This window comes from Urocitellus parryii, chromosome 9, assembly GCF_045843805.1.
Source record: "Urocitellus parryii isolate mUroPar1 chromosome 9, mUroPar1.hap1, whole genome shotgun sequence".
NCBI lineage: Eukaryota > Metazoa > Chordata > Mammalia > Rodentia > Sciuridae > Urocitellus > Urocitellus parryii.
Window position 1 is genome coordinate 107,941,551 of NC_135539.1, and position 27,214 is coordinate 107,968,764.

Genomic DNA, 27,214 nt, shown 5'->3' on the forward strand with positions numbered 1-27,214 from the left:
GTAGATCTTCATATGTCTGATACATTTCTCTCTCTAGGCCTGTGGTCTTTAACAGAACAAAACATTCTGTGCAGTCACTTCCAACAAATTAATCTGAAAACAACAAATTAATCCATGAAAAAAGAAGTATTGTCATTTCCACATTACAGTTGGGGATCAGGAAAAGGTTAAAGAAAACAGTAGTACTACGTAACACATACCCCGTTTAACCAGGCTTCAAATAGAGTTAAACACAGTAATCTTACTAATTACCAAGAACCATTCTGAATCACAGCATAAATACTTTTCTCTTTTGTGGTTCCAGGAATTAATCAGAGTGATAGAGGTTTCACTGACCTTCAGGTGTCTTACTTCTCTCCTTGGGTGTCATCTTGGCAGTAAAGTACAGAGCCAGGTCTTGCCCACAGAGCCAGGTTGAGGTCAGAAGATCCTGGGGCTGGAAGTGACCCTGGGACCTTGTCCATTCTCTTCCCCACACCCTGTCTGAAGTTGCCCAGGGCTAGTAACACATCTGATGCTCCTCAGCTGAACAGCTCTGCATGCCCAGCCACCTCAAGGGTCTTTTGTTTAAAGCAACTCCAGGATTTTAATTCATATCCATAAAAAAAGAAGTATTGTCATTTCCGCATTACAGTTGGGGATCAGGAAAAGGTTAAAGAAAACAGTAGTACTACATAACACATACACTGGTTAACCAGGCTTCAAATAGAGTTAAACACAATAAGCTTACTAAATACCGAGAACCATTCTGAATCACAGCATAAAAGTAATTCAGGATTATTACTTTCAAACACATCTACTGCCTTGTCCAGGACAGTTTAGTGATTGACTAAATGTATTTTTATATAAATGGTTTTTGAAAAACCTCAAATCTTGTGTTTTACATACCTACGTATATTAGACACTTCCCAACAATCATTTTTGTACTTTTTCTTAGCAAGCCCTTTCCTTCCAAGTAAACTTCGCCACACCCCTTCCAGGTGAACCACAAATCCTGATTCAGTGTTCCTCCAAGTTCTACTGCATTCCCTCAAGCTCATTCCGTCATTATAACTTCTCAGCACCTCGGAATCTCCTGCCGTGTCTCTTCTCCTTTATCCAGCCAGCTGTGGAGTCTACTGCTGCCAGGTCTGCCAGCTGCTCTGTTCTGTCCTGTTTCAACTAACACATTGTGCCCATGCCAGCTCATCAATGTCTGGTTCCCTCCCATCTCTCTTCCAATCAGAGCAGCTAGGAAGAAAGGGAGTCAACAAGATGATTGGTCCTGCACCTAGGAGTTTAAGTCTCATCAAGTTGATAACCACAGCCAAGACCCAAGGCAATACCATATAACAAATGAGAGACAGTAGCTAGGTTCAAGTGAACCTTCACCTGTCACTCAACGACAATTCGTGTACTAGGGATGTTACTAATTCTCCCAAAATTAGATACACTATGGATTCAAATTGTAAACATTCAATGTCTGTTCCACAAATAAATCCAAAAAAAAAAAAAAATCAAACAAATTTCCTAAGCTATCTACCACTTGGATATTGGTAGCCTGTCCAGCATTTTTTCTGGAGTTATATAACTGCTGAGATTTTAAACATTTTCCTTAAGAATACTCTAATTCTAGAAAAATCTGAATTTTCTCTGTAACACAAAGACTCCATTTTATTTGAATCAAAATGGGGCAACATACACCAGCGAACATGAACTACTGAGTAGGATGGTGACTGGGGACCTGAGTGGAGATGGAGACCACAGGATGCCATCCTCACCTTTTGTGACTTGCCCAGTGGCACCCGGCTGTGGACACACCGATTCCCTGGTTTTCATATTTCTGTTTCTTTATTGGAAAACGTCAGAGGAATTACCATGTTTATATATCCCTGCAAACCTCAGGAATGAATAGGCAAAGGTAGATTACCCTAATGGAATTCAAGTCATGAGGCTCCTTGGGTATAGACTCCCTAGAATGCCACAAGACTGCCTTCATCTTTGCATAGGTCATCAGAACCAGCTGTGTCTTTGTCACCTCCTTGCTGAGGAGCTGATGTGTGGAAGTCCAACTCTGCTTCTGGTTCTAGAGCCCACAATGTAGATCATAGGAAAGAAGTCACCAAAATGGAGGTAAAATGTTTCAGAAATACTACGCAGGGGAGGACAGGCCTATCACTAGTCAGGATTTCTGTGCTCCATCAAGAAATATCCATTCCAGGTAATTCTTGGTAAAGGAGAAAGAACTCAAAGGGTCAATGGGGCTGGGTTCTAGACCAAATTGTTGCCCTGTATAGCTAGGCAAGTTGATCTGCTGCCCTGCACTTCAGCTTACCCAACAGGAAACTGACAGTATTTGGGTAGAAAATCTCTTAAGACCCAGAAGTCAGAAGATAGTCTGGTTGTAAAATTTCTATGAGAGCTTAAGCTGCCAGTCTTGAAGTGAGGTATCTTCAACAGAAGATGAGCAGGAGATAATCCCTTGGAGATTATCTTGGAGTAGGAGGTCACGGTGAAGTACCATTTGCTTTGGATGTTGGCCTGGGCCTGGTGGCACTAGTCCATGATATATGTCTGTTCCCAGGCAATGCCCACATGGGAATAGCAATACAGGAATCCCAGGACAGAGAGGGTCACCCACGGCCAGCCTGTAAGGGGAGAACAGAGATGGAAGAATGGTCAGAAGTTTGGGGGCAAACTTTCCCACATGGGCAAACTGTCCCCTGGGGAGAAGGCAACATGAGAAACAGCACAGGCATTGTTGTACACCAGCTCTTTAGCTCCTGAAAGTGCTCTTGTTGAAACCCCAGTAAGCAGAGTCCCACAGTCCAACGGGCTCAGTATAAAAAGACAGGTGTCCTGTGACAAATGCAAACACTTAGAATAGGGCAGGGTTTTAAAGAATATGTACTTAGAGGACTAAAGCTTTAGATAATCAACCCCCCCAAAAAAAAATTTTCACGAGGCCCACAGTAAATCTCAAAATATAGACTGACCATTATATTGAAATGAGTGACATTTGTATGTACACAGAAATCGAAACTCCAGATTTAACATTTGATTTCAAAACTCGAAGCTTTTAGTGATTCCTTCTACAAATATTTGTCTTAGAATATATTTTCTTCATCTTTTAAAATTAATATGTTTCTGCTGAGCATTTGTTTTTAATGATCTTCATGTCTTCTACATGTTTCACTTATTCTAACTGTGGTTGGGGATTTTGGAGAACATGAGGGACCAAAATCAAAAGACTCCGTATTGTGTTAAAGGCACTCTCATTCCATCTTGGGAAAGGCAAACACACACAGTAGGATTTATGATTCAGTTTCCAGAGCACATTTAAACTGAGTCAGTTGGGATGAACAATTTTTTCTGGGGTGGAAAGGGACAAGGACAAACTACCAGAGAAACCACCCAAAATGTGACCATCAGGCCATCCTAGGAAAGGGCAGGTAGACAGGCAGGGCTAGAAATATGAGAGAAAATGTAGTACATACACACAATGGAATATTACTCAGCCTTAAAGAAGAATGAAATTATAGCATTTGCTAGGAAATAGATGGAACTGGAGACTATTATCCTAAGTGAAATAAGCCAATCCCAAAGAACCAAAGGCCGCATGTTCTCCGATATGTAGATGCTAACATGCAATATGGGGAGTGGGGAGGCAACACTAGAAGTTCACTGAATTAGACAAAGGGGGAATGAAGGAAATGAAGGGATGGGAATAGAAAGAATGAACCGGATATACATTTCCTATGTTTATGTATGAATCCATGAGCAGGGTAACTCCACATGGTGTACAACCACAAGAATGGGAAGTTATACTCCATGTATGTATAATATGTCATAATATATTCTACTGTCATGTAAAACTACAAGGAACATATAAAAAAATTTAGAAAGAGGGACCCATTCTGCCTGGGGGTCCTTAGATGTCTCCGTGGCTCAGACACAGAAATCAGGGGACTTGTCGGCAGGAGCTCCTCAGTGGGCTCTAGGTGCTGGATGAGGGGAGAGGGCTTTGGACACAGGAAGCACTCCTGGACTCAGCTGTGTTTGGCGTGAGACATCAATGGGTATTTGGTAAACAGAGGGCCCAGAGGCCAGCTCAGAGGTGGGCAAACAGGGGCGTTTCCTGCACAAAGCTGGGCCTAGGGCATTGCCCAGCTGTGCTTGACCACTGTGCTTATCAGGAGATGACCCTACACGTAGGACTAGGAGGAGGAACAGCCCCAATGCCAACCAGAGGTGAGGTGCCATCACATTTAGTGTGTGCCATATGTAGGCCCTGAAAGATCTCCCTACTCTTACTGTATGTATATGCCATCCAGTTAAAAGACTCAAAACCCTACTGTACTATGCAACCCCAGTCGATACCAGCTTTTCCAGGAATAAGAAAATTGATAAAAAAAAAAAAGTTCTCTAGTCACTTTTCCACACCAACCAACCAACACTTCATGTCTGGCCCTGTCCTAGACCCTAACATCACTCTCTTTTGGGTTGCCTATAGGCACAAGGTTTGACTGAGGTAGCTGCTACCCAAGTACTCATGTGACCCAGGCAGGTGGAAGTGGCCTTTGGGCAGACCCTCCTCCCTCTGGGCTCAGATGAGGACAGAATACCAAAACTGAACAGCAAATGGGATGGGCCGTTGTTCTGGCAACTTTCCCAGAGCCTCTATGATGAGCAGTCACACAGCCTTGTCAGTCATCACAAAATGATGGTGTCAAAAAGGGTTCTGTTGTGACCAAGGAACACTGACCTCTCCCCGGCCTTCCTTGCTCAGACTTCCATGATCTCGCTCTTCACCCAGCTTCCCACTTTCCAACCCTCACTCCCCCCACTGAGCAGCCCCTCAACACACCCCAAGCACATGTGCATGCTCTCCCCCCACCACCACCACTAAGATGACTCATGCAGCCTGATGAACAGTACAGCACTGGTCAAAGGAAAAGAGCCTTCTTAAAAGGGTGCTTTAGAACTGAGACCCTCTACATTCTCTGCACATTCAAGGTCGAGTCCCTAGAATCAATGATACGTTTAACTTCCTACTGGGTTTTTGATACCTGGACAAAACAAGATCTAAGTGAGGGATGAGTTTTAACAGATCATACCTCAGCAGCATTGAAGGTATTATGAACAGGTTGCTAGTAAGTCAGACCATAGTTGCAAAAGATTGGGTAACATAGTTAAAGTGGATTACTTAACAAACATAGCTAAACACATATAAGTATGATGTATGGCACAACAGTCTCTCTCATAAAGGCTAATGTAGGTGGAAAGAGTTAATAGGATATAGATAGTTGTATAATGATACAGGTAATAGGATAACAAGGAAGTTTTCCAATAACTACAGCTAATGAGCACCAGGTAGGACACAGAGGGAAGTAACTAGAGCTAAGAGAAATTAAGCAGTATCATTTTACTTGAAGTTATCATGACTGAGCAAATTTTCTGAGCAATTAAATCCGTCTGAAAGACCTGGAAAGGCAGAAACTCAGATACTGAAGAAAAAGATCATCATCACACAGGAGTACAACAAGTCCAAGGGTGTGTCTTCTGGTAAAGTGAGGAAATAATCAGAACAAGAAGTCTGATGAGCCAGGCACAGTGGTGAATGCCTGTAATCCTAGAGGCTAAGACAGGAGGATCAAAAGATCAAAGCCAGCCTCAGCAATGGCAAGGTGCTAAGCAGCTCAGTGAAACCCTGTCTCTAAATAAAATGTAAAATGGGGCTGGAGATGTGGCTCAGTGGCTGCGTGCCCCTTAGTTCAATTCCCAGTATCCTCCCCGACAAAAAAAAAAAAAAAGAAAGCTGATGAAAAACTTTGTTTAAAACACAATGTTGTCAATGACACCCATCATTCTGTATAATTATTATGGACCAATAAAATGTTTTGAAAAACTTACAAAAACAAAACATACCAAAGGCAATGTTGTAAGATGGTGCAGCCACATTATGGATATTCCTTTAAAAAATTCAACATAGAATTACGAAACACACACCCCAAAGCATTGGCAGAGGAACTGGGAAAGACAGTCATACACCAATGCTCACAGCACAATTATTCAAAATTTCCAAAAGGTAGAAGCAACCTAAGTGTCTATCAATAGATGAGAGGATACACAGATTGTGGTATATATGTACAATGAGATATTTTCAGCCTTTAAAAAAGGAAGTAAATGCTGACCCAGGTTACAACATGAGCGAACCTCAAAGATATCACAGTAAATCAGACCCAAAAGAAAGAAGTCCATAATTCCACTTGCGTGACCTTCCTAAAGTAGTCAAATTCACAAGGAATTTCCAGCCACGATCTAGAAGGTAGAGAGGAATGGGAAGCTAGTGTTTAAAGGTTACAAAGGTTTAGTTTTGGAAAGTGAGAAAAGTTCCAGGTATGGTAGATGGTGATGGCTGAAAAACAGTGAGAATATACTTCAGGCCCCTGAATGGTACCTAAAATTGGTTAAAATCCTATTTTTTATGTTGTGTACAATACACAACAAAAATTATGCGAAAAGAAGCCCTTAACAAAATAATCCATTTACATAAAATGCAAACTCATTTATAACCACACACACACAGAAAAACATCAAAGGTTATGCAGAGCTGGGTCAGAGGGAGAGGGACTGCAAAGGGACACTAGGAACCTTCTGTGATGAGAAATATTTTGTATCTTGATTGCAGGAATGGTATTTACAAGTGGCAAATTCATTCTGTTGCATGCCTCAAATGGATGCCTCTTACTGTGCGTTATTTAATTTTTCATAAAGCTGACATTAACAAAAGGTGGCACTGGGACCATGTTAGCTTGTGCCATTGCAACAAATACCTGAGAAAAACTTGCAGGAGTAAAGATTTATCTTGGCTCCCATTTTCAGAGGTTTCAGTTCAATGTCAGCTGACTTCATTGATTTCAGGCTTCTCTGCAGTGAGGCAGAAACATGGCAAAGGGCATAGCAGAGAAAAGCTGTTCACCTCATGGCAGCCAGGAGGCAGAGACACACACCAGGGGCGAAAAATATCCTTGCAGGGCATGCCCCCAGTGACCTACTTCCTCCAACTAGGTCCCACCTCCCCCAGAGCCTATTCACCTATCAATGGATTAATCCACTAATGAGATCAGAACCCTCATGATGCAACCATTTCCCCAAAGTCCCTCCTCTGAACACCGCCGCACTGGGGACCAAGCCCTCAACACATGAGCCTTTGACTGATATTCCAGATCTAAACCATAAGAGGAACGTTAGCAAATCACAGACTTGCAGCACTGGGGTACAATGTCCTGGGCTGTGTATATCCCCAAAACATTCAAACAGAAGTTATAAGGGAACACAGTTTTTTAAGTGATAATGTGTTTTCACTCCAACTCCCTCCAGGCAGGGGGACTGAGTTATAGGACCAAATATTGGGCTCCTCTAATCGTGCCTTCTTCCACTGGGGCCTTGAAAGAGGATTAGGAGAACCAAAGGACTCTTTCTTTTTTTAAATGTTTATTTTTTTTAGTTGTAGTTGGACACAATACCTCTGTTTTATATATTCATTTTTATGTAGTGCTGAGGATTGAATCCAGGGCCTTGCACAGGTTAGGTGAGCGCTCTACCACTGAGCCACACCCCAGCCCTGAGGACTCTTTCTTCACTATGCAAATCAGTTCAGGAGGAGGAAAGCTATGACCGCTGAATCAGCCCAAACTCCTATCCCATGAAGAAATCAATCCCTCCTAATGGGAGAGGAGTTAACAGAGTTGCTGAATTGTGTAGGAGCCATCAATTACCCCATCAAAGGTTCACTCAGCTGTCATGTTGGGCAACACTCCTGAGGCCCTGACTGCCATCTTGGCTCCCGCAGGGCTTTTTCAAAGGCCATATCCTACTGTCAACCATTTCTACAAGAAAATGGCTTATAATCGGCTTATGAACAGGCTTTGCAGGGACGCCTGCTTCCTGCCTAGCTTCTCAGCCATCTAGCACCAGAGTCTCTGTCCTCATGAAAAAAGTTTACAAAGACTAAGCAATGTACTGTAGAGTTTACAAGGGTTATGCAATCTTCGTTACTTTTCACAACCTCTGAGGTAGAAATTACTGTTCTCATTTTAAGAGGGAAAAGTAGAGGCTCATGAATGTAAATAACTTATCACGGACCACACAGCTAGCAGATTCCAGAACTGGTTTAAACCCAATGCTGACATGCTTGCTCACAGTCACACTGCCTGAAAAGGACCAAATATTGGGTGCAATATTTGCATATCCCAAGTCTAGGGCATCAGGTTTAATCCTATTTGGAGAATATTCTAAAGAATGTCACTATTTTTTTTTAAAATCTACCATCAACTCTGCCTTAGCTTCATCTTCCATCCTCCAAGCATGTTTTCCAGCCAGAGGCTCCAATGCCCTGCTGCCCACTGTACCTCTAGCTCACTAACTGCTCAGTCATCACCAGATGGTTTATAGCTCTTCTTGAGGATTGAAGAAAAAGGTAATGCCCCTCCCTCATCTTGGCTCTTGGGTATCCACAGCTGGACTGATAGACCAGTTTCTGGTCCCATGGAATAACATCACCCATTCTAAGGAAGGAAAAGAGGAGCTTCTCATGACTCAACACACAGGACAAGACACAGGTCTACCAGCTAACTGATGCAGCCATCAGGATGCAAAGGAAACAAGGCTCAAACTCTCCTTGGTTGAAGAGTAAGTTTGCAAATGTGAAGGACATACACTATGATTATGAAATGCCACCAACCTATCCATTCATGTCCTTGGGAATACATGGGCTATGTTACAAAGTCCACATTGCCGTTCTGTTAAGATCAAAGTGAGGCTGATGAATTGTGACCTCCAGAGAGCCTTTGTGAATATACTATCTCAGCAACATCTGTCTTGTAGGGAAATAGAATGGAGATGCCGCAGAAGAGGGAATCATGGAACGTGGTGACTGACAGACTTGGAAGCCAAAGAATAAATTCCCTCTAACTGACCTTGAGCACAGCCTCGGATGATTGGTACCCTCATGGTTGACTATCCTGCCATGCTGCCTAAAGACTAATGAAAGCCTCAGTCCAAGCCTCTCCCTTATGATTGCTCTTGATATGAGAAAAGGGATGATGTCTGAGGTCTCATGTACCTGCTCCTGTATCAGACCCCAGCTCCTGGCATGTTAGCTCAGGTCTTGGAGACATCCCCACTATTGCCCTGACATTCTGCACCATCCCGCCAAGTTCACTACCATCATCCATTAATTATTCAGATAACTTTAGGCTTTATTAAAAATCTGCCTTTATTAAAATCGCTGGCTCCTGACAGCACTTTACGTTTAACAATGTTCAGATATGGAGAGGGGAATTGATAAGGTGCTTTATTTAAATCATATTTACTCCAGTAGCTGTAGCCAGGAGATATTCTGGAGCCATGCATCAAATAGTCCTAAGCCTAAAGTCCTTCTACCAGGGCTAATTGAGAGCTTTAATTTTAATAAAGCAATAGGGCAGGAACCTTTTCCCGTCAGAGGGCTGGCTCCCTTATTGAAGGATGGACACGGGGGAGAATACAGCTGCCCAGATTTCTAAGCCTATAAATTGGTAGGTCTATTTCTAAACAGATGGGGATATGGACAGATATTGAGGAATGGGCTCATGATACTTTAGGATTCTACTGAAAGTTTCTGACCTTTATGTAAGTTACAAACCTGGGACTCAAACCCAGGCTTCTAGGCCTGAGTTTTCAAAAACTCTGCTCGTTTATATCTTGAGAGAGGAGAACTAGATGGTTCTTGTGTGTTTAGAACTGAAGCAAGGAACCGTAAAATACTCTGCACCTGCATCACTGGGAAGGCATGCTAATCCCAGATTACAGGGCCCTACCCCAGAGTTTCTGATGCAGCAGGTCTGGGCAGTCCTGAGAATGTGCATTTCTAACAAGTTCCCTGGTGATGTGAACGTTGATAATCCAGGGGTCACACTTTGGAAACCACTATTCTAAGGGGAACCTGAAGAAAGCCAAGGGAAGGGCTTTCGAATGACAGAGCTTGTTAATAGATTGCACTCTCATGACCAGAGGAGATTAGTGAGCATTATTTGTTGCCAAGTACTCTGCTTGGCTCATTTCAGTCCTACAACCTCCTTCTCAGGCAAGTATTGTTAGCTCCATTTCTCAGTTCTCACAAATATGGAAATTAAGGCTCAAAGGAGTGAAGTCACTTTCCCAGGGTCTAACAGCTAATTGTCATCAAGCTACATTTGAGCTTGAGGCTGTGTAACTCCTTTGGTCACCAAAGCTCAGGAAATAGTCGTTTTGGGTCACCTGATGGAAAGACTCAAACCAGGCTCCTCTGCCTTCTAACAGGTCTCACTTCCTTTAAATCCTCAGCCTGTAAATCTCCTGCCATTCCCCTACTCCTGGTGATCATCTCATAATAGGCAGAAGCAAAATGTTTGTTTCTCAGACCTCAGCCATCACTAATTCACTTGGGTCAGCCCACCTCCTGGGGCCTCTATTTCTCTACATAAGGGGACAGAAGCAGCATGGGTGGGCATGCTTACATTCTTTGTCTTGGTTACTGCTTAATTTAGACCAGGGGCATTGCAGAGCATGTTCCCAGTACCTGAATGACCCTTTATTAAAATTGACAAAGCACCATTATTTGCTCCCTGATATTGGCTGATACTCCAAAGGGGATTCAGCAGGGAGATGAAGGAAGCGGGTAGCTGCGGTCACCCTCAGGGAGCTTGCTCCGTTCTGCACAAGAGTCCCTTGCTAGGTGCCATGTGCACATTGTAACCAGCACCAACAGTGGTCTTTAATAAATCACATTGTTCACAGTCAATTTCACATCCTGATGAAGCCAACCTCCGCCACATTTTTCATCCTTCCCCAGCTCTCCCTACAAGCCCTGCAGGCAGACACTTGGCGAAGCACTCATTGCCATCAAGTAAAATCATTTCACATGAAATTGAGGAAGCGGGAAGAATAAGCCAGAGCCACTTTTCTTATTCTGACAGCACAAGCAGAAGGTGGTACTGGAAAATGCACATTTTTTCCTGACTCTCTAGGATCAATGGGGACCTATTTCCCACAAAATTGTCCTCTGCAGTTGATGCCACAGCCCAACTTCAGCCACTGGGGCCAGGGGCTGCACAGTAGGAACATTTTTTTCCACAGATGTTTCTCTTCTCTAACTTGGGTTTCTAATACAGCCTAATTAGGACTATGGTTCATTGGTAATTCATGACATGCCATATAACACAGCAGATGCTGCATAGCAAAAGAGCTAAGAAAGCCACTTTCCTCAAACAAAGGGGCAGTGCGCTGTGAGTCAGGCTCCTTACCCTGACAACCACTCACCCACACCTGTATAGCCGTCCTCCCTTATCTGCAGGGAGTACATTCTAAGACCCACAAGGGATGCCTGAACTGTGGATAGTACTCAATCCTACATATGCTATTTCTTATACATAATACAATATTTAAAAATTAGGTGCCGTAAGAGATTTACAATAAAGACAATTATAAATGTACTGTAATAAGAGTTATGTGAATGTGGCATCTCTCTCTGTTCATACTTTATTGTCCTGTATTCCTGCTTCTTGCGACATGAGATGATATAATGCCTACCTGACAAGATGAAGTGAGATAAGTGACATAGATATTGTGATATGGTGTTGGGATACTATAGGTCTTTTGATGATCCATCACATGGAGGATCGTCTGCTTTGGATAATCATGGAGTCATGAGGATGTTGGGTAGGAAGCATGTACAGTGTGAATATAGTGAACAAAGGAGTAACTCACGTCCCAGGTACAAAGCAAGCTGGCACATGATTTAAACCTAGTGAATTGTTTATTTCTGTAATTTTCCATTAAGATGTTTGGGCTGAAATTGACCACAGTTTACTACAATCTCAGAAAAAATACATCCAAGATGGGTCTACTGTAATTATGAAGCACCTACTGCGAGCTTAGCATTTAGATAGGCAGCCTCGATTCTTGTTACAGGCATAGTCTGCACCTTCATTTGAGGCCTTATCAGAATGCCACTGAAGCCCAAGGGCAGACCAGGAACACCAAGCATTTCACCCATAGAGTAAGTTCACTTCCACTACTGCTCTGTGATCCAGACATGGAGATGATAAAAGGCATGGAGGAAACAGGATGGAGACAGGATTCTCAAAGTCTGAGTAGGCTGGGATGATAGGCTGACACTAATATTTAAGATAAAATTGAACAAGATCAAAAACAGTTGAACTTATTAGCACTTTTTGTTTCCAAATTCACCATACAAAGGTGGAATTGGGAAAGGTCTGGAACCATGTTACAGGAAGAGTGGCTGATAGATCTAGTGACATTTGCCTGGAAACCCAAAGACTATGGAGAAGAGAAAATGGCTGACCCCCAAACATAAACATCTACCCCTGGAAGAGCCAAGAAAACACCTGAGCAAGTAGAGGACAGGGCTAGGAGGAAGGAATGGGGGCAAAGGGACACTTTGCCAGCTGAAGCACTCTGGCACTGAAGCCAACCCAAAAGAAAGAGTTTCCTGTTCCTGGGGGAATAGGGACAGGGACAGGATGGCCAGTGAGCCAGAACACAATGACAGAGATTCTTCCTTTGGACCAGAAGTAGAACTGGATCTAAGTGCCTAAGAATCTGCTGCCTTCTTCCCAGGTGACTGGGACCAGGACATGCCTGGTAAATTGGTCAATGAAGAAACATATGCATTGTTAATTCAGAGTACTCATTTATAAGACTGCCAAGGCTTACTTCAGATAACTGAAAATCATGATTGTGGCAAAGACCATGTACAAGAAACCATACCCCATATGTCCATTTGGCCTCCATTTTCCCAGCCTGCAGGACACTCGGTCAACTGGCAGAAGCGCCCTCAGTCTAAGCATCATCAACTCCTGTGGATGTGTCTTGGAGGAAGAGGCATCTGGCATTTACTGACCATGATCACCTGGACTTACCAAGAGACAGCAGTGCAGAAACACATCCACTCACCCAATTCCTACCACCCCCAAACCAATCTGCCAGGAGTGGAAAAGGGGTGAGGGGGCAAAGAGAAAGAATAATGTCTGAACTTTTTGTATATCTGAAAAGATGACATCAGCAAGTGCATCTGACATGTCCCTCTTCTAAAGCTGTTGTGAAACAATTCCAAATTACTAAACTTGAATTTTGAAGCAAAGAACAGAACGCTAAGACCAAACTCCCAGCAGCAGCAGCTGGATGCTACCAGAGCTCTCAGAAGCCACTGTGGGTTATGAATGCCAGACACCACTGGGACGAGGAAGGGAATGTTCCTGCCTGCTGTCAAAGATGGCTTTGTTCTTACCTTGCTGCACCCACTAGCTGTGTCTGCAAAAATCTAATTTGCTCATCAACATCCTGAGAAGCATGATCAGTTTGAAAGCTGGAGGTATCAGGGAACAAGACTTAAATATGTAACTATCTTCCAGTGCTTGCTGCCAGGTAGTCAGGCCCACTCCAGGCTCCCCCTGCTCCTACGGGCTAGTCACAGGCAGGCTGGCTGTGTCTGGGATTCAGCTGGTGGCCAGGGTTTCTTTGGAGAATATCGAGTCCATTGTCTCTTTGGTGTTGATTAACTACGTGAGCCTCCCCTTGCCTTCCTCCAAAGGAACTTGACAGAAGCACAGAACAGTTTTGAGATGAGTTCAGAAAAATATAGTTTGAACTTTACAAATGCTATTTGGAAAAGGCAGCTCATCTCCTAGGTCCTGGAATAAGAAGGGTGTGGGAGATGGATGAGAAGAGTGTCCTAGCTCAGGGGATGCTATGATGGTGGCACTGTCCATAAATGCCCCTCCAGCCTCTAACTCACAGGCAGCAGGGTGCTTATCCCTCAGGAGCAAAGACCACTCAGGCAGTCCTGGGCATCAGGAGGTGGCAGCACAGGGACAGGTCAAATGAATGTCAAGATATCTCTGCTAAAGAGGCATCAGAATTGCCCAGGGATGAAGGATGGGCTCTTATGTCATTGTCCAGGGGAGGGAGATGACCCCATAGGGCCCTCCATCAAAGTCACCCACTCCAGAGACCAAGGGCTTTGCTTAGAGTCAGAGTTGCTGACACCATAGCTGCTCTTCCCCAGATTAACCCACAGCAGGAGCATAGGTTATGAAGCCATGTGGGAGCATGGCTGCCTGGCCCTGGACAGTAGCCACGGTCACTGCTGTTGTCATCTCAGGCCACATGGGAATCAGGGGACTAGTGGGGGAACATAGCTTAGCTCAGCCTGAGAGTAAGTAAAAGCTCATGCACACGACTGTAGACTCAAACAAGGCTGACCAATTCCAAGCGCCACGCCTAACCAGCAGCTCTATCACACACAAGCCACTTCCAGGAGGTCTAGAAAGGGTCCGCTATTTGGGCATACAGATAAACCAACATTCAGCCTGGAAGGCGGCCACAAAGTCACATAGAGAGGGAATTACACTTATGCCACATCACTCCAGATGACAAAATGAGACTGGCAGGTAAAAGTTTTGAGAGGCAGATTTTCAAGAGGTTACTACAAAAGACAATCTATAGTGGTTAGAGCCTAGAGATGAGTGGGCACCCGAGTTCCCAGCACTCGGCTTTGAGGAACTTTGAGCAACTCTTCAGTAGGAAGGACTTCCAGAAAATTGTCTGCCTCTGATGGGAGGCTCCTTCTTAGGCCCTTCTGATTCTAAGAGATTATAGTCCTAAAATATTCACATCCCCTAGTCATCTTTCCTTCCCCAGGGAAGTGCATAATAAGACAAGCTCACATCCTGAGGGACCACTTGGTCAGGAGGGGGTGGGGGTGTCCCATCCTGGAACAGAAGGCAGTGTTCCAGCACACTGCAGCAACGTCAGAAGAACACGGCACAGTTTTAGTGACGTGCTTATGAGGCTATCTACCTGACGTATACAATGACTCACATACTTTTTTCAACTAAGGTGACAAAGACATTTTTGTGCCTAAAAGATTTCACTCTGAAGGAACACTGTGTTCCCCTTTGGCTCTTTGTTCTGGATGATGGCCCCAAGGGTGGGTCTGCTGGGGACAGCAGGCAAGTATTGCCAGATACACCACACCACACCACACGAGCTTGGGGGGGTGCCCCCTCATTCCTTTGAGGCCCCCCTACCTCCTTGGGCAGCCTGGATTTCCTAATCCTCTAGGAGACCTGGCAGGAGCAAATACGGGGCAATCTGAGACACACTCATGGGGAAGTTTTTTTTTTTTTTTCCACCTATGACTCTGCTTGGAATCCAACACCTGGAGCCAGTTGATCACTGGGGGCAGGGAAGACAATACAGAGGGTGGAGGAGAAGTGAATCCCAAGCATCTGGGCAGAGCTATTTTATGTTCCTAGAGTATGTTGGCACCACTTGCCTCCTTGTACTGCCTGTTCAGAGAGCAGAGGGACAGGAAGGCTGAAATTCTTCGGAATTTTTTTTCCCAGTTGTTTATTCTCTTCTGGTAGCATCTACATGGGGTTAATTATTGGCCTCCAGGGAAGGGGTCTCAGCTGCTGCAGCAGCATCTGGTGGATGTTTGTGACCTCAGAGCACAATATTTATATGATGGACTCCTTGTAGGGTTTCCAGATACTCCCTCAGTTGTGGGTCAATTCAGGGCGTGGAACCAGCCTTCCCTCTGCTCTCTGATTGTGCTCAAGTGACAGGCAATGTCCGCAAGGGTCAGCTATGTGGCCTGGATCTATCCAGTTTTTCCTAATGATGTCTCAGCACCTGCAGCTTGAGGTCATGGCTCCAGAAGAACCTGTGACAGTCCCCCTCTGCATGTTCCTAGTCCACTTCTGACAATACACATAGGTCAAATGCTAATTTAGGCTTGGAGAAGCTTTGCATTCAGAGCCTGCCACCGCCCTTCCTAGAGGCTGCCTGATATCCACAGGGAAAATGTGGCTCTGTTCTTGCCATTTGGCTGGGAAGGATCTGAGATTAATCATTGTTGTGATTCTTATCATTGAACATTTACTGAGCTCTTTCTATATTAGGGGCACTGGGTTACATTCAGGGGATATCAGAGAGAGTAAAAGGCTGACTTACACTGAGACAAGAATTAGATATGAAAAGACAAATCATGACCCCAGGGTGTTCCCAATGTGAAAGAATGAAAAGTTGCTGTACCATTTCTTAGCTTTCCCCGTGTGCTGAGTGCTATGCCAAGGGTTGGGGGTCTGGAAAGAGAAGAGCTGGCTTCTGAGAGGAGGGGGCTGCAAGCACACAGGGCATAGCCATTTGTGGTGCAGGCTCCAGAGAACTGAGAGCCTGGCTGGTGGGAGAACAGTGCTAAGGAAACATGGAGATGAATGCTCTGATGCTAGAGCAGGGAGATTCCACTTTCTAGTAGTTTCATCTACCCTTCCCTCCACAGGACACAGCCTGCCTTCAAAGCTCCTGTCCTCTTCAGGTCTCCTCCAGCAAGACTTAGAAAGGACCAACAACTACCGCCCCCATTTCATCTACTATTTTTTTGGGGGGGTGGTGTGGACAGGTAAGGCATAACATAAATTCCAAAAGTTAGGGAAAAGAAATGTCCTCCCACTCCCACACATCCAAGCCCTCAATTCCTCTCTCCCTAGAGGTTCCTTTCCAGCTCCTCATTTGTCCTCCTAGATATTCCATGCACAAAACTATAAAATATAACCTTTCATTCTTAAATACATATTGTACTTGAATGCAAATGCCACAGATACTATTGGCTGTGAAAAATTCTGCTGAACGCGCCATCATACATTTACTCAGTGGCTTGATACACCTGTGTCTATTCCAATCTCTTGCTCTTATGTACAAGAGTATTCAATGCTGCGTTACTCATCTCATTTCATACATGTGAAATTATACGTGAATGGTAAAATCCTAGGAGTGAAATTGCCAGATCACTTTTCATAGGTATTGCAAACCATTCTCAAGAAGAGTCGCCACTTTATATTTCTGCCTGAATGTAGGAAGGGAAACTGCTAGATCTATGCCACCCTGGGGCAGCACATTGTCACACTCTGAATTTGCATTTTTCTCATTCAGGGGGAGGCTGAGGTGCTGGGTGCAGTTCAGTGGTAGAGCATGTGCTTAACATGTATGTAAGCCTGGGTTCTATTTCCAGCACCAAGGGTGAGAAAAAGAAAACAGTTGAACATCTTTCCACTTGTTTCAGTATTTCTTTTTCCCAGGAAATATTTGTTTACATCTTTTCCCCATTTTTTCTACCAGTTTGGGGCTGTTTTCTTAGTTTGATAGGAGGGAGGCCATTATTATAGTGTTCAGCATGGAGGATGTTCTGCAATAGTCTACAGGATAGTGAGGAAAAGGGCACTAACTCAGAGGGGAGTTGACACAGAAGGGACATGCCTAGCACAGTCTGTTTAGCCAGGAGCTGGCTGCGATGGCCAGGCAGCACGAGTGCTGTTGGTGTGCACAGCAGGAATTTATGCAAAGAAAATGACAGGCACCTGCTTCTGTCCTCCAGAGCAGCTCTAGTTTTTCACCATTTCTGAAACCTCATTAACTAAGGAAATAAAAATGAATTTATGGCATCACGATCTCTATAAGGGGTTCACAGTGAGCCAGGCAGGACTTCCTCTGCTTTTACTCTATAGGACCCTTCAGCTGGAGAGCCAGGGACAAATGTCTTTAACCGCCTTCCTTTCCTTCCTTCTCGTATCTATCCATCCCATCAACCCACCAATTTAATACGGACTGGTAGGGCAGGCAAGGCCTTTCTCCCTAAACCTTTTATGGAAGTCCCAAGATTGAGCCAGTGAGGTAAACCCAGCATGTCTTCCAATTATTTCCCCTAGCTCTTCACAGTTGGGTCTTCCTTCAAGTTTAAAGCAAACAATGACAGACCACAACAGGGATTATACTAATTAGCCTCAGTCGCCCCATCTAGGGGCCTCACATTCAGTGTTGCTCTGGGACTCACATCCATGAGCCCCTTTTCTGGGTTTCCCTTTTTTTTTTTCCCCAACCAAGTCCTTGAGGCCTCCAGGGGGAAGTCCAGGTGCCTATTTTATTTACTTTAAGGCCCAGGTTTCCCATGCTCATCTGTAGATGGTCTTGGATCTACCACTAAGATATTTAGGTCCTCGATTCTGAACAATTTCTACTGGAATAAAGGAGGTGGGAAGAGTGGACTCCCTGCTGCCAGGTCTTATCAGTGTTCCTCCAGTGCTGGAGGCAGCAGTACCCCCAGGTTCCAGCTTCCACTGATGCTCTCAACCTCAGCAGGAGTCACCTCCTTGGGGTCTGAGAACCAGCCATACAGCACTCCTTGGTCCAAGGTTCCAGCACAAGACAAAGCACCCCCTCAGAAATCTGAGTGCCACTGCCTAGGGTCCTCTTCTCCAAACTTCTAGATTCTAGGAATCACATCTCTGTCTCCCCCCAAATCTTAGGGAATGTCACTATTTTCTACTATTATTAATACCTGGATTGTGTCAATGTGTATTTTTGTTCCTTCCTAATACTAATATTTCCCCTGTATTAGATGCCTTTTGTTTGAAATAGCTAGCATAATCTTTGTTTTCCAAGCAAGACCTCAACAGATATATTGTCTTAACTTCCAATTATAGACCGGAGGCTCAGTATTCTTGTGATAACAGGAGGACCCAGGGAAGTAGCAGCAATAATTATGCTGAATCTGGAGAGATGAGTACTTGCCATTTACAGAGGAAAGTATCTGTCCCCCAGAGCAGCTCTGAGTTGTATCTGAATCCTCTTAAATGTGTTTAAATTAGTTGTCTAAATTCCAAAGCTACCAATTAAAGGACCTTGTATTATACTTACCCTTATAAATGAAATGAAAAAATAATCAGAGTATGTTCCCTTCTGTTAGACCCAAAGAATGCACTAATAGTTCAAGCTGATAGAACCTTTAAAATAAATTTTTGAAAATTCCTTCTATTTCAGCATAGTACCTATGACAATGAACCACAAAGAAGAATAGAATAATATTTCATATTTCCATACATGGGGCCAGTTTCAGATCACAGAACTTGCAGCCCCACACAACAAAAATAATGCCAAGCTCCACTACTTGTTAGCTCTACACACCAACTTCTGAGTCTTGACTTTAAAATGAGGATTATTAATTCCTAATCTCAAAACCATGAAAATTAGAGCCATTTGATTTTCTATTATCTTAACAGGGTGCCCAAGTGAAAACGAGTAAGGAGCCTAAATCCCAAGTGACAAATTTGAGCTGCATCAGAAAGTTCCAGAATTTAATTTTCTAGTCCTCAACATCATACACAGTAAAAACAATTTCATTCCCCTTTCTACTAGGGAGGTCGGGGCAAAACTCTAGCAAGAATGTCCTTTAACATTTCACAATTTTAAGTCTAAAAAGATTTTCTTAAAGCCTAATTCTTGCCACTGAACAAGTCCATCTGTTAAACCCAATGATATGAGTGGCTTACACAGTTATGGAGAAATAAGCCCTGAATATACTCTTCCTGCATGAACGTCTTGCCATTTTGTTTTCTCTAACCCCCAAACTAACTTCAAGTTGATTGTACCACATAAGACAGGCCAAGGTCATTCTTATCTCTGATCCCCAGATAGCTCCTGCAGGGATGACATGTCTGCAGGCAGACATCTCTCATACACAGCCTGAACCATGTGATGATGGTTCCAAGCAGCCCATCTTCACAAAAATCCTGCATGACTACATCCACTATCTCAAGGTCCTATTTGTGCACAAAGTTCTACCTCAACCATTGGCATGATTAATCATTGCTGCATTCAGAGTGACTAACAGCACTGTGCTAGGACTACCTTGGTCTAACCCACACAAGCCTATAGAGCTTATCTCTTTAGAATCTGACATGCAACCATGGCTTACTTTGTGATTCCCTTTGCAATGATGTTATATGCTTAGACTCCTGAAAAATCAGTCTATATTCCCGAGTCAAAATTCTTAGACATGGGGAGGAAAAGGGTCTTTATTAGGGAGCTAGAATGCGATTCCAAACACTACCTGAAGACAGCCATGCTCATCTGAGGATAAGCCCCATGTATGGACATATACCTAGAGGTATGCTATATTACCCTTCTTCCATCCTCAAGTATTTGCTGAGGCCAAGATTATACAGTTGGGCCGATTCCAAGGGTTTAAATTATAGGAAGCTGTTTTCATATACACCAATTGGGTTATTTAACACAGAATTCAACAGTGCTGGATGTCTGAGGCTGAATAAATTATAGAATCATTATGCTGAGAATGGTCTGTTTTTAAAAGGCTCAATCCTGGTGTTGTCACTTGAACTGAACCACAAATTCCCTGAACATTTCTGCATGCCGGCATGTTAACTCAAACGTTCATAATACAAGCTATTTTTGCATAATGCACACTCAGACCTCCATGTACTTTTCAAATTAATCCTGCATTATACATTAACACACGCACAATACACACAGCCACTAATTTCTCTACAGAACAAATAAATCCTCACCTAGAAGGGAAAAAAATAAGTGCCAGAGAATGCATTTGGTGCCCAACATAATCAATCAGCTTTCACATTAAGTGTATATGGATATAGGGTCTTGGGATAACACCCAAATAGCATTGAGCAAGCAGACTGGATTTCAAGGGCAAGATTTAAGATCTTTACCAATGAGTGATGAGCCCAGAGCAGGGCAATAGCAAAACCTTCTCCCCACTATCAGCTCCACCAAGTACACTGCTGGGGAGGAAGGGCCTGAATACTAAATGCATGGCTTCAAGTCTCCTCTAGCCAAATATATGGTGACTACATGCTCATACTAGTCCTCTGAAGATAACAAAGCAGCACTCAACTGACTTGAATGTTTTTATCTGTGGTTGCAAAAGTAGTACAGATGTGGAGAGAGATGATGTCACATATGCGCCAAAGGGCTGAAAAAGTTATCCCTCACCTAATGAGGCTTTCTGGAGAGAGCAAGAGTAGACACTAAGCCATTCAAAACAGTTTAAGCAAAGGGAGTAGGGAGGTAGCTTTGGTTTATACTGTAGTTGGGACAAGGCCACAGTGAGCAACAGCTGGGTGTGCATGGTTTGAACTTCTGCTTACACCAGGGAAGGATCAAGTCCATTTTCTTATTGACTTGCCTGAGGTAGGACCCAAGAGGAAGAGGGGGTGAGGCTTAAAAGCCCGTCAGCTGTCAAAGGTCAAAAACAGACTCATTATTTCAATTTCTATACTTTCAATTGCCATTGGAGGTGTAAAGCCTAGTCTGAGATTTACCTACTGTGTGACTCAACCTACCTCAAAAGGAATCCTCATCAGGAAAAGCTATATAATGCTTTAAATAAATGTTGTTGTATTTAGAGGAAACTGGCTTAATGCCTGTACATAACAGATGTTCAATGACTGTTTCTGAATCAAAATCTGGAAATTTAAGAAGAAAAATATTTCTTCTCCCAAATTCTCCATTTACCCTCAGATTTTTGTTCTTGTGAACACCAGAGATCTCCTCAATTCTAGTAAGCTTCTAACTCTAATTTACCAGAGATCCAGGGACAGGGAGTGGGGAAGAAAGGGGAGTGGAAGGAGTTATAAGGCTGGTAGAGGTGGGAAGCAGGGAAGGTGGTGACCAGGGCATTGCATCAAGAGACACCCCCAGGATGTGCCACACATTTCAGTCTGAGTCCTCTCTGCTGGTCACAGTGATTAGGTAGGTGTCCTGGTTAGAGAAAAATGTTCCCAGTGGAATGGGGTAAAGGACGGGAAATGGCAGGTACTGTGGGTTTAATTATGTCTCCCATATGTAAAAGATGAAGTCATAAGCCTTAGTACCTCAGGATGTAAACTTTATTTGGAAATAGGATCTCTACAAATAGAGATAATCAAGTTAAGATGGGGGTCATGCTCAATTACGATAGGCCCCAAATCTCGTGTCCTTTGTAAGAAGGGAAAACAGACAGGGAGAAGGCCATGTGACGGGGCAGACTGGAGTGACCCAACTTCAAGTCAAGGAATAGAAAGGACTGACAGCTGGCAACATTGCAGGAAGAGAGAAAAAGGATTCCACCCAGAGTCTCAAAGACAGCCAGCCCTGCTGACGGGTGCTCTGCCTATTCAACTTCCAGCCTCCAGAACCACCTAAGCCACCTGTGGGTGGTTCTTTGTTACGGCAGCTCTAGGAAGCTAACATAGTAGGGAAGAAATCATCCATGATTTTCATTTCTTTTTCTTTTCGGGGAAGATTTTGGGTGTAATTTTACTCAAAATTGGAATAAGTGGGATGTTACAGTGTTTTGTTTTAGAATAATGAACTGCACATCTGTATATATTGAATTAAATCTGTTACTAAATTCTTCAAAATTATTTTAAAGGTGTGTGTTTTATATGTATAAAGTATCTGGAGTTGATGCTCAATCCTTTTTTCTATTCCAGGGCTAATCTTATGGCAAATTTGCCAACAAAAGCTAAAGATGCATTTCTCCAAGCTGTGCAAGCAAAGAGAAAATGTCAAACGATCATCTATGGATTATGAGATTATAGTTCATTTTCATTGTCGTTTTTTTACTTTCAAATCCTCCACATTATAAGAAATATTGTCAAGAGGAACACATTTTTACTTTCCAAGAAATATTATTTTCATAAAAGCAATGAAGAGGATTTAATGCTTTCTAGCGTAGGAGTTTGTGTCTTAACTTTTGATCCTGGGTCTCAAGGATATATTCATAGACTTGTGATCAGACCTAAAATGATTAGGATAGAACACAAAGTGGCAAGAACATGTATTTGATCCTTTAGAGACTGGGAAAAAGCGAACTTACCCTGCCAGTACAAGAGGCTCAAGCCAAGGAGCTTGTGAATAATTTTTTTTTTCCCTGATTTAGTTGACTAATATAGTAAGTTCTTATTTTCAGGAGTATTTACAAACAGGCCTTAAAGTCCAGCTGTTTCATCTATTAGTTGTCTTATAATAAAAGTTAAGTACATTTAAAAGTAAATGGAGTGTTCTGGTCCCTCTATGGAGGCACATATCCATCACAACCCCCATCTATTGCTACTTACAACCAGACAAAAAATACATATCAATTACTGAGCTCTCAAAAAAAGCAAACAAAACTAGGATATTTTGGAGCAATCAAAATTTGGAGATTTTCCTAGTGATTTTCCCACCATCTCTTCTCTTTTTTTCTCCAGGCTATATCCAAACAGCAGGCAGCAATTGTGGAAAAGCAGGGTGAAGCAACAAGACAGGGACTAAAACTCAAACAGGAATCTTGTCTTTCTGGCCAGAGAAATCTGTAAAAAGAGGTCCCTATGAACTGGAGAGAACCAGGGGAACCCTGGTTCTCTCACTCCAGAGGGGAGTGAGTTGGCAAAGGAATTCTTGATGTGTGAACCCCACAAGTTTAAGGCTCATGTGTGACCTGCACAGGAGGGACACAAACCGTCATTAGGAAGGCGGGGGCAACTGATCAACCTTTCAGTCATGGCCAAGTCCCTGACTAAACCCTGATTTGTACAAAGCAGACCCAACACACCATAGCAAGACTGAACTGAGAATAAAAGCACAGAACTTGCAGTTAGAGCATTTCATCTGGTTTAGGTTCAATCTACTGATGGCGGCAGTAACTACACAATGCGTACACTTGACCAAATTCATCACATAGTATACAGTACTTCATGACATTTTATTGTATGTAAATTCTACCTAAATAAAGTTGATTTATAAAAAAACAGTGACACATGGTAGCATCTCCACAATAGTAAAGGTAAATCTGGGAAAGACAGCCAGGTATGATGAAATCATATCCTCTCTGCTAAGTTGAATGGCTTTGAACAAATTCTTGAACTTCTTGGAAATTTTTTACTTTCATCTATGAAATAGAAATTATAATAACTACCCTTCTAAAGAAGTTTTTGAGGACTAAATGGACTAATATAAGCAAAAGCTCAGGCAAGTGCAATTAATAAATGTTAGAGGATCCTTGCATCCAAATGACCACTTGAGGATGTGGCCTACAGTTAAAAAGAAAGCCTTTATCCCAGGCAAAGTCTGTTAGGCAGATCCACATTACCTACCTCGGGTTTCTTTAAGAGAGCCCCATGCCTTAAACTGTCATTTTAAGCAGAAACTGTTCCATGGTTAAGTGTTTAGGCTACACTAGATTAAAGTTAAACAGATATTTTGTGATACAGTAAAAATGCTAATGTATATCATACATTTCCAAAAGAGGACATGCTATGCACAAGTTCCTAAACTTTGCCAAAGATTCCTTTTTAAATGGAGTATTTCATTCCCCCAATACTATTATTTCATGGATTATACCTTGAGACTACTTTGGGAAGTGCTGATGTCTTGAAATAAGCGCTGCAGTAAGAGTCAGGAGACCTGGCCTCTAGTACTGGTTAGGTCCTAATAACTTTACCTCTCTGAGACTCAGTGTTCCATTCTACAAAACTGGAGGGTCAGGTCAGAATCTCTCTTCCAAGATCTTTTTGAAATTAATGGTCCATAATTCTACAACTTCTTTCTGCAAAGTACACCTGAAACCTGTCCTGCATTGGGAGTCAGATGGACCAGAAGACTAAAAATGTTCAAGGAATTCTGCAAAGATGTCAACTTCTGGCCCTTCATCTCAAGAAAATAAATTCTGTATGGCATTTCCAGAAGCATCATATCTCAATTCTTACCATATGAATACATCATTTTCCACAAGTTCTGAGCACCACTGGCTCATTTATGTAATTTTTCCAGATGCTTCTACAATTAGCTCTGTTGTACCTAAATTCTGTCCATTAAATTGAATGAGATGTTCCCTCTTCCAACAAAGCTGTCTGATGGAAAAAAATAATGGAGCTAATAAGGGACGACATGAAAGCCACTCTTTGCAGATAGGTGGTTGACACAAACCCCACAATGGATTCATTTTCCAGTAGTAAATTGTATTCCCCTTCAACTTCTGCATCTCCAACTTTAACTGGCATTGTTATAATGGTGCCTTACAAATGATGGAGTGACTCACCCTGCATCCGAGTGGTACATTCCAGAACATCTTGGAATATATTGTCTGTATCACCATTTGTATAAATATGATTTCATTTTAATTGATCTAAGATACTATGAGTTTTATATTTCTTTGTTTTCTAAATAAGTCAAGGGATATACTTATATTGTAGAGTTGTTAGTTCTCACACTTGTATACATATTTTATGTGATTTCAATCTAAAGACAACCAAGTTATGATTTTTTTTGTAGAAATTTGCAAAATGTTTCCAACGTCAAAGGTCTATGAGTAACCAAGACAATCTTGAAGAATTACATTAGCAGGTAACAAGAATTAAAATTTTACTTAGTATTAATGCTGAAAGAGACAAATAGGTCATGAATATTTGATTTATGATAAAGACTGAACAGTGCAACTGTGCAAAAATGATCATCTTTTCCATGGATGCTGCTGGATCAACTTGATATCCAAATAAATCCTCCAAAATCTTGATCCCTATTGCACCTCATACACAAAATTAATTCCAAGATCTAAATAGGAAAAAAAGGTAAGGAAAGACATTTTCCAGCAGAAAATGTGAGATCTTCATGAATTCAGGTAAAAATTTCTTAACTGAGGTAGAGAAAGTAGTAATGATGAAGGAAATAATGGATAAACAATTGGACAGACTCTTGTTCATCAGTAAACATCATTAAAAGAGTAAAAAAAAAAATGGAAGCCTCAGTAGGAGAATGTATTTACTATAAGGCTCTTATACAGAATATGTAAAGAATGCCTATAGATCAAGACGACAAAGGCAATGACTCAACTTCTTTAAATGGCTAAAGAAAGTTTTAAAGAAATCTTACAAAAGAGCGTGCACATGTCCAGTAAGCACATGGAAAGATTCTGAAAGTTTTATTATTGAGGAAATGCAAATTAAACTTACATTGAGATGCCACACACATATACTAGAAGAGTTAAAATTAAGAGGAAAAATGGAAAAATAATGCCTTTTTGCAAAGCTGACTGGGTTTTTTTCAGTCAAGTGATGAGATTTCTCTACCCCCTTAAAAGAACTCTCCAGCTCCTTCCCAGAACCCCTCATACACTCATGACTGATGCTCATGTCACAAACAATACAGCTTTTTAAAAGCAGTGCTTAGTAGATCATTCATACCTGAAGAACAGCAAAGTGGAACTCTGTACATTATCAAACCCCAGCATTTTCTTAGCAGTGTGGATGTGGTGAAAATGACACTGAAGAAACTAGATGACAGGTTCCAATTTCAGCTCTGCCACTTACTACATAGAGTTGGCAGGTCATTGAATTCTAGGTCAATCTACAACACAGGGCCACAATGCAAATGCAACTACTTTATAAATTGTAAAAAGAGATGTACATTTGTAAGATGCTACTGCAGTATTTACTCACATTCAACTAAAACTTAGTTTAGGCCTCCTATTCCCCTGAGTGAGCATATACAGGATGTTTTGGACATCAAGATCCTAAATAAGAAGGATGGCTGGCATTAGCCAAGTTTTTTTTTTTAACTGGAACATTGATGTTATAGTGTGATATTCTGATAAATGTATATGAGGTGCAATGATCAAATCAGGGTAATTAGTATATCACCTTGAAAAATCAAGAGGCTGGGAAGCACAGGGGAGGGAAGAGTTGGTCAACAGGTACTGATAGGAGAAATCAGTTTCAGTGTTTTATACCACAGTAGGTAACAGTAACTTATTGTATATTTCAAAATAACTAGAAGAGAATAAGTATACTTAAGTTTTAAAAATATAATCCCTTGTGTAATTGGGGCTTCTGCAAGGGCTTTTTGATGGTGAGGAATTGGTGCCCTGGTATTCACATCTCCATCAGGAAAAGAGGAATCTACATACAGCATCTTGAGGTCTATGCAGATCCAGAGACATTTATTTATTTTTCCCAGGGGCATTTTAAAGTGATCTGGTGACCTTATTAGAGCAAGAATTTGGTTATCTACTTGCAAGGGAAGTTTTCATTGTAGCTAACAGCCTCCCCAGCCCACCTGGGCAATTCTCTCCCTGAGACCCCTCTCTATCGTCTCCAGGAGCAAAAATCTGATATTTATCATATGTTTCTAAACCCAGAGGCCAGTTGTTTGGATAAATTAGTCAGGATTATCTACACCATTGAATATACAAAAGTTTCTCAGATGGGTTCTTGTCTTCTCCAAGAATCTTTAAGCACATTGTAGCTCATACTCATTAAACTCCAGGGGTGAGAGGAGGTTCCCATAGAATGATGCTTGT

The 27,214-nt window shown here is 42.4% G+C and overlaps 1 protein-coding gene across 3 annotated transcripts in view; it reads right to left on the bottom strand.

Moving 5' to 3' along the window:
* Positions 1-2,535: 2,535 nt before the first annotated feature.
* The window catches only part of Hhat (hedgehog acyltransferase), a 297,519-nt gene continuing 272,840 nt past the window's right edge, over positions 2,536-27,214 (bottom strand). For all 3 annotated transcript variants that reach the window (XM_077802805.1, XM_077802804.1, XM_077802803.1), the window contains one exon: positions 2,536-2,627. In XM_077802805.1, the coding sequence (XP_077658931.1) occupies positions 2,536-2,627 (92 nt within the window). The remainder of the gene's footprint in view (positions 2,628-27,214) is intronic.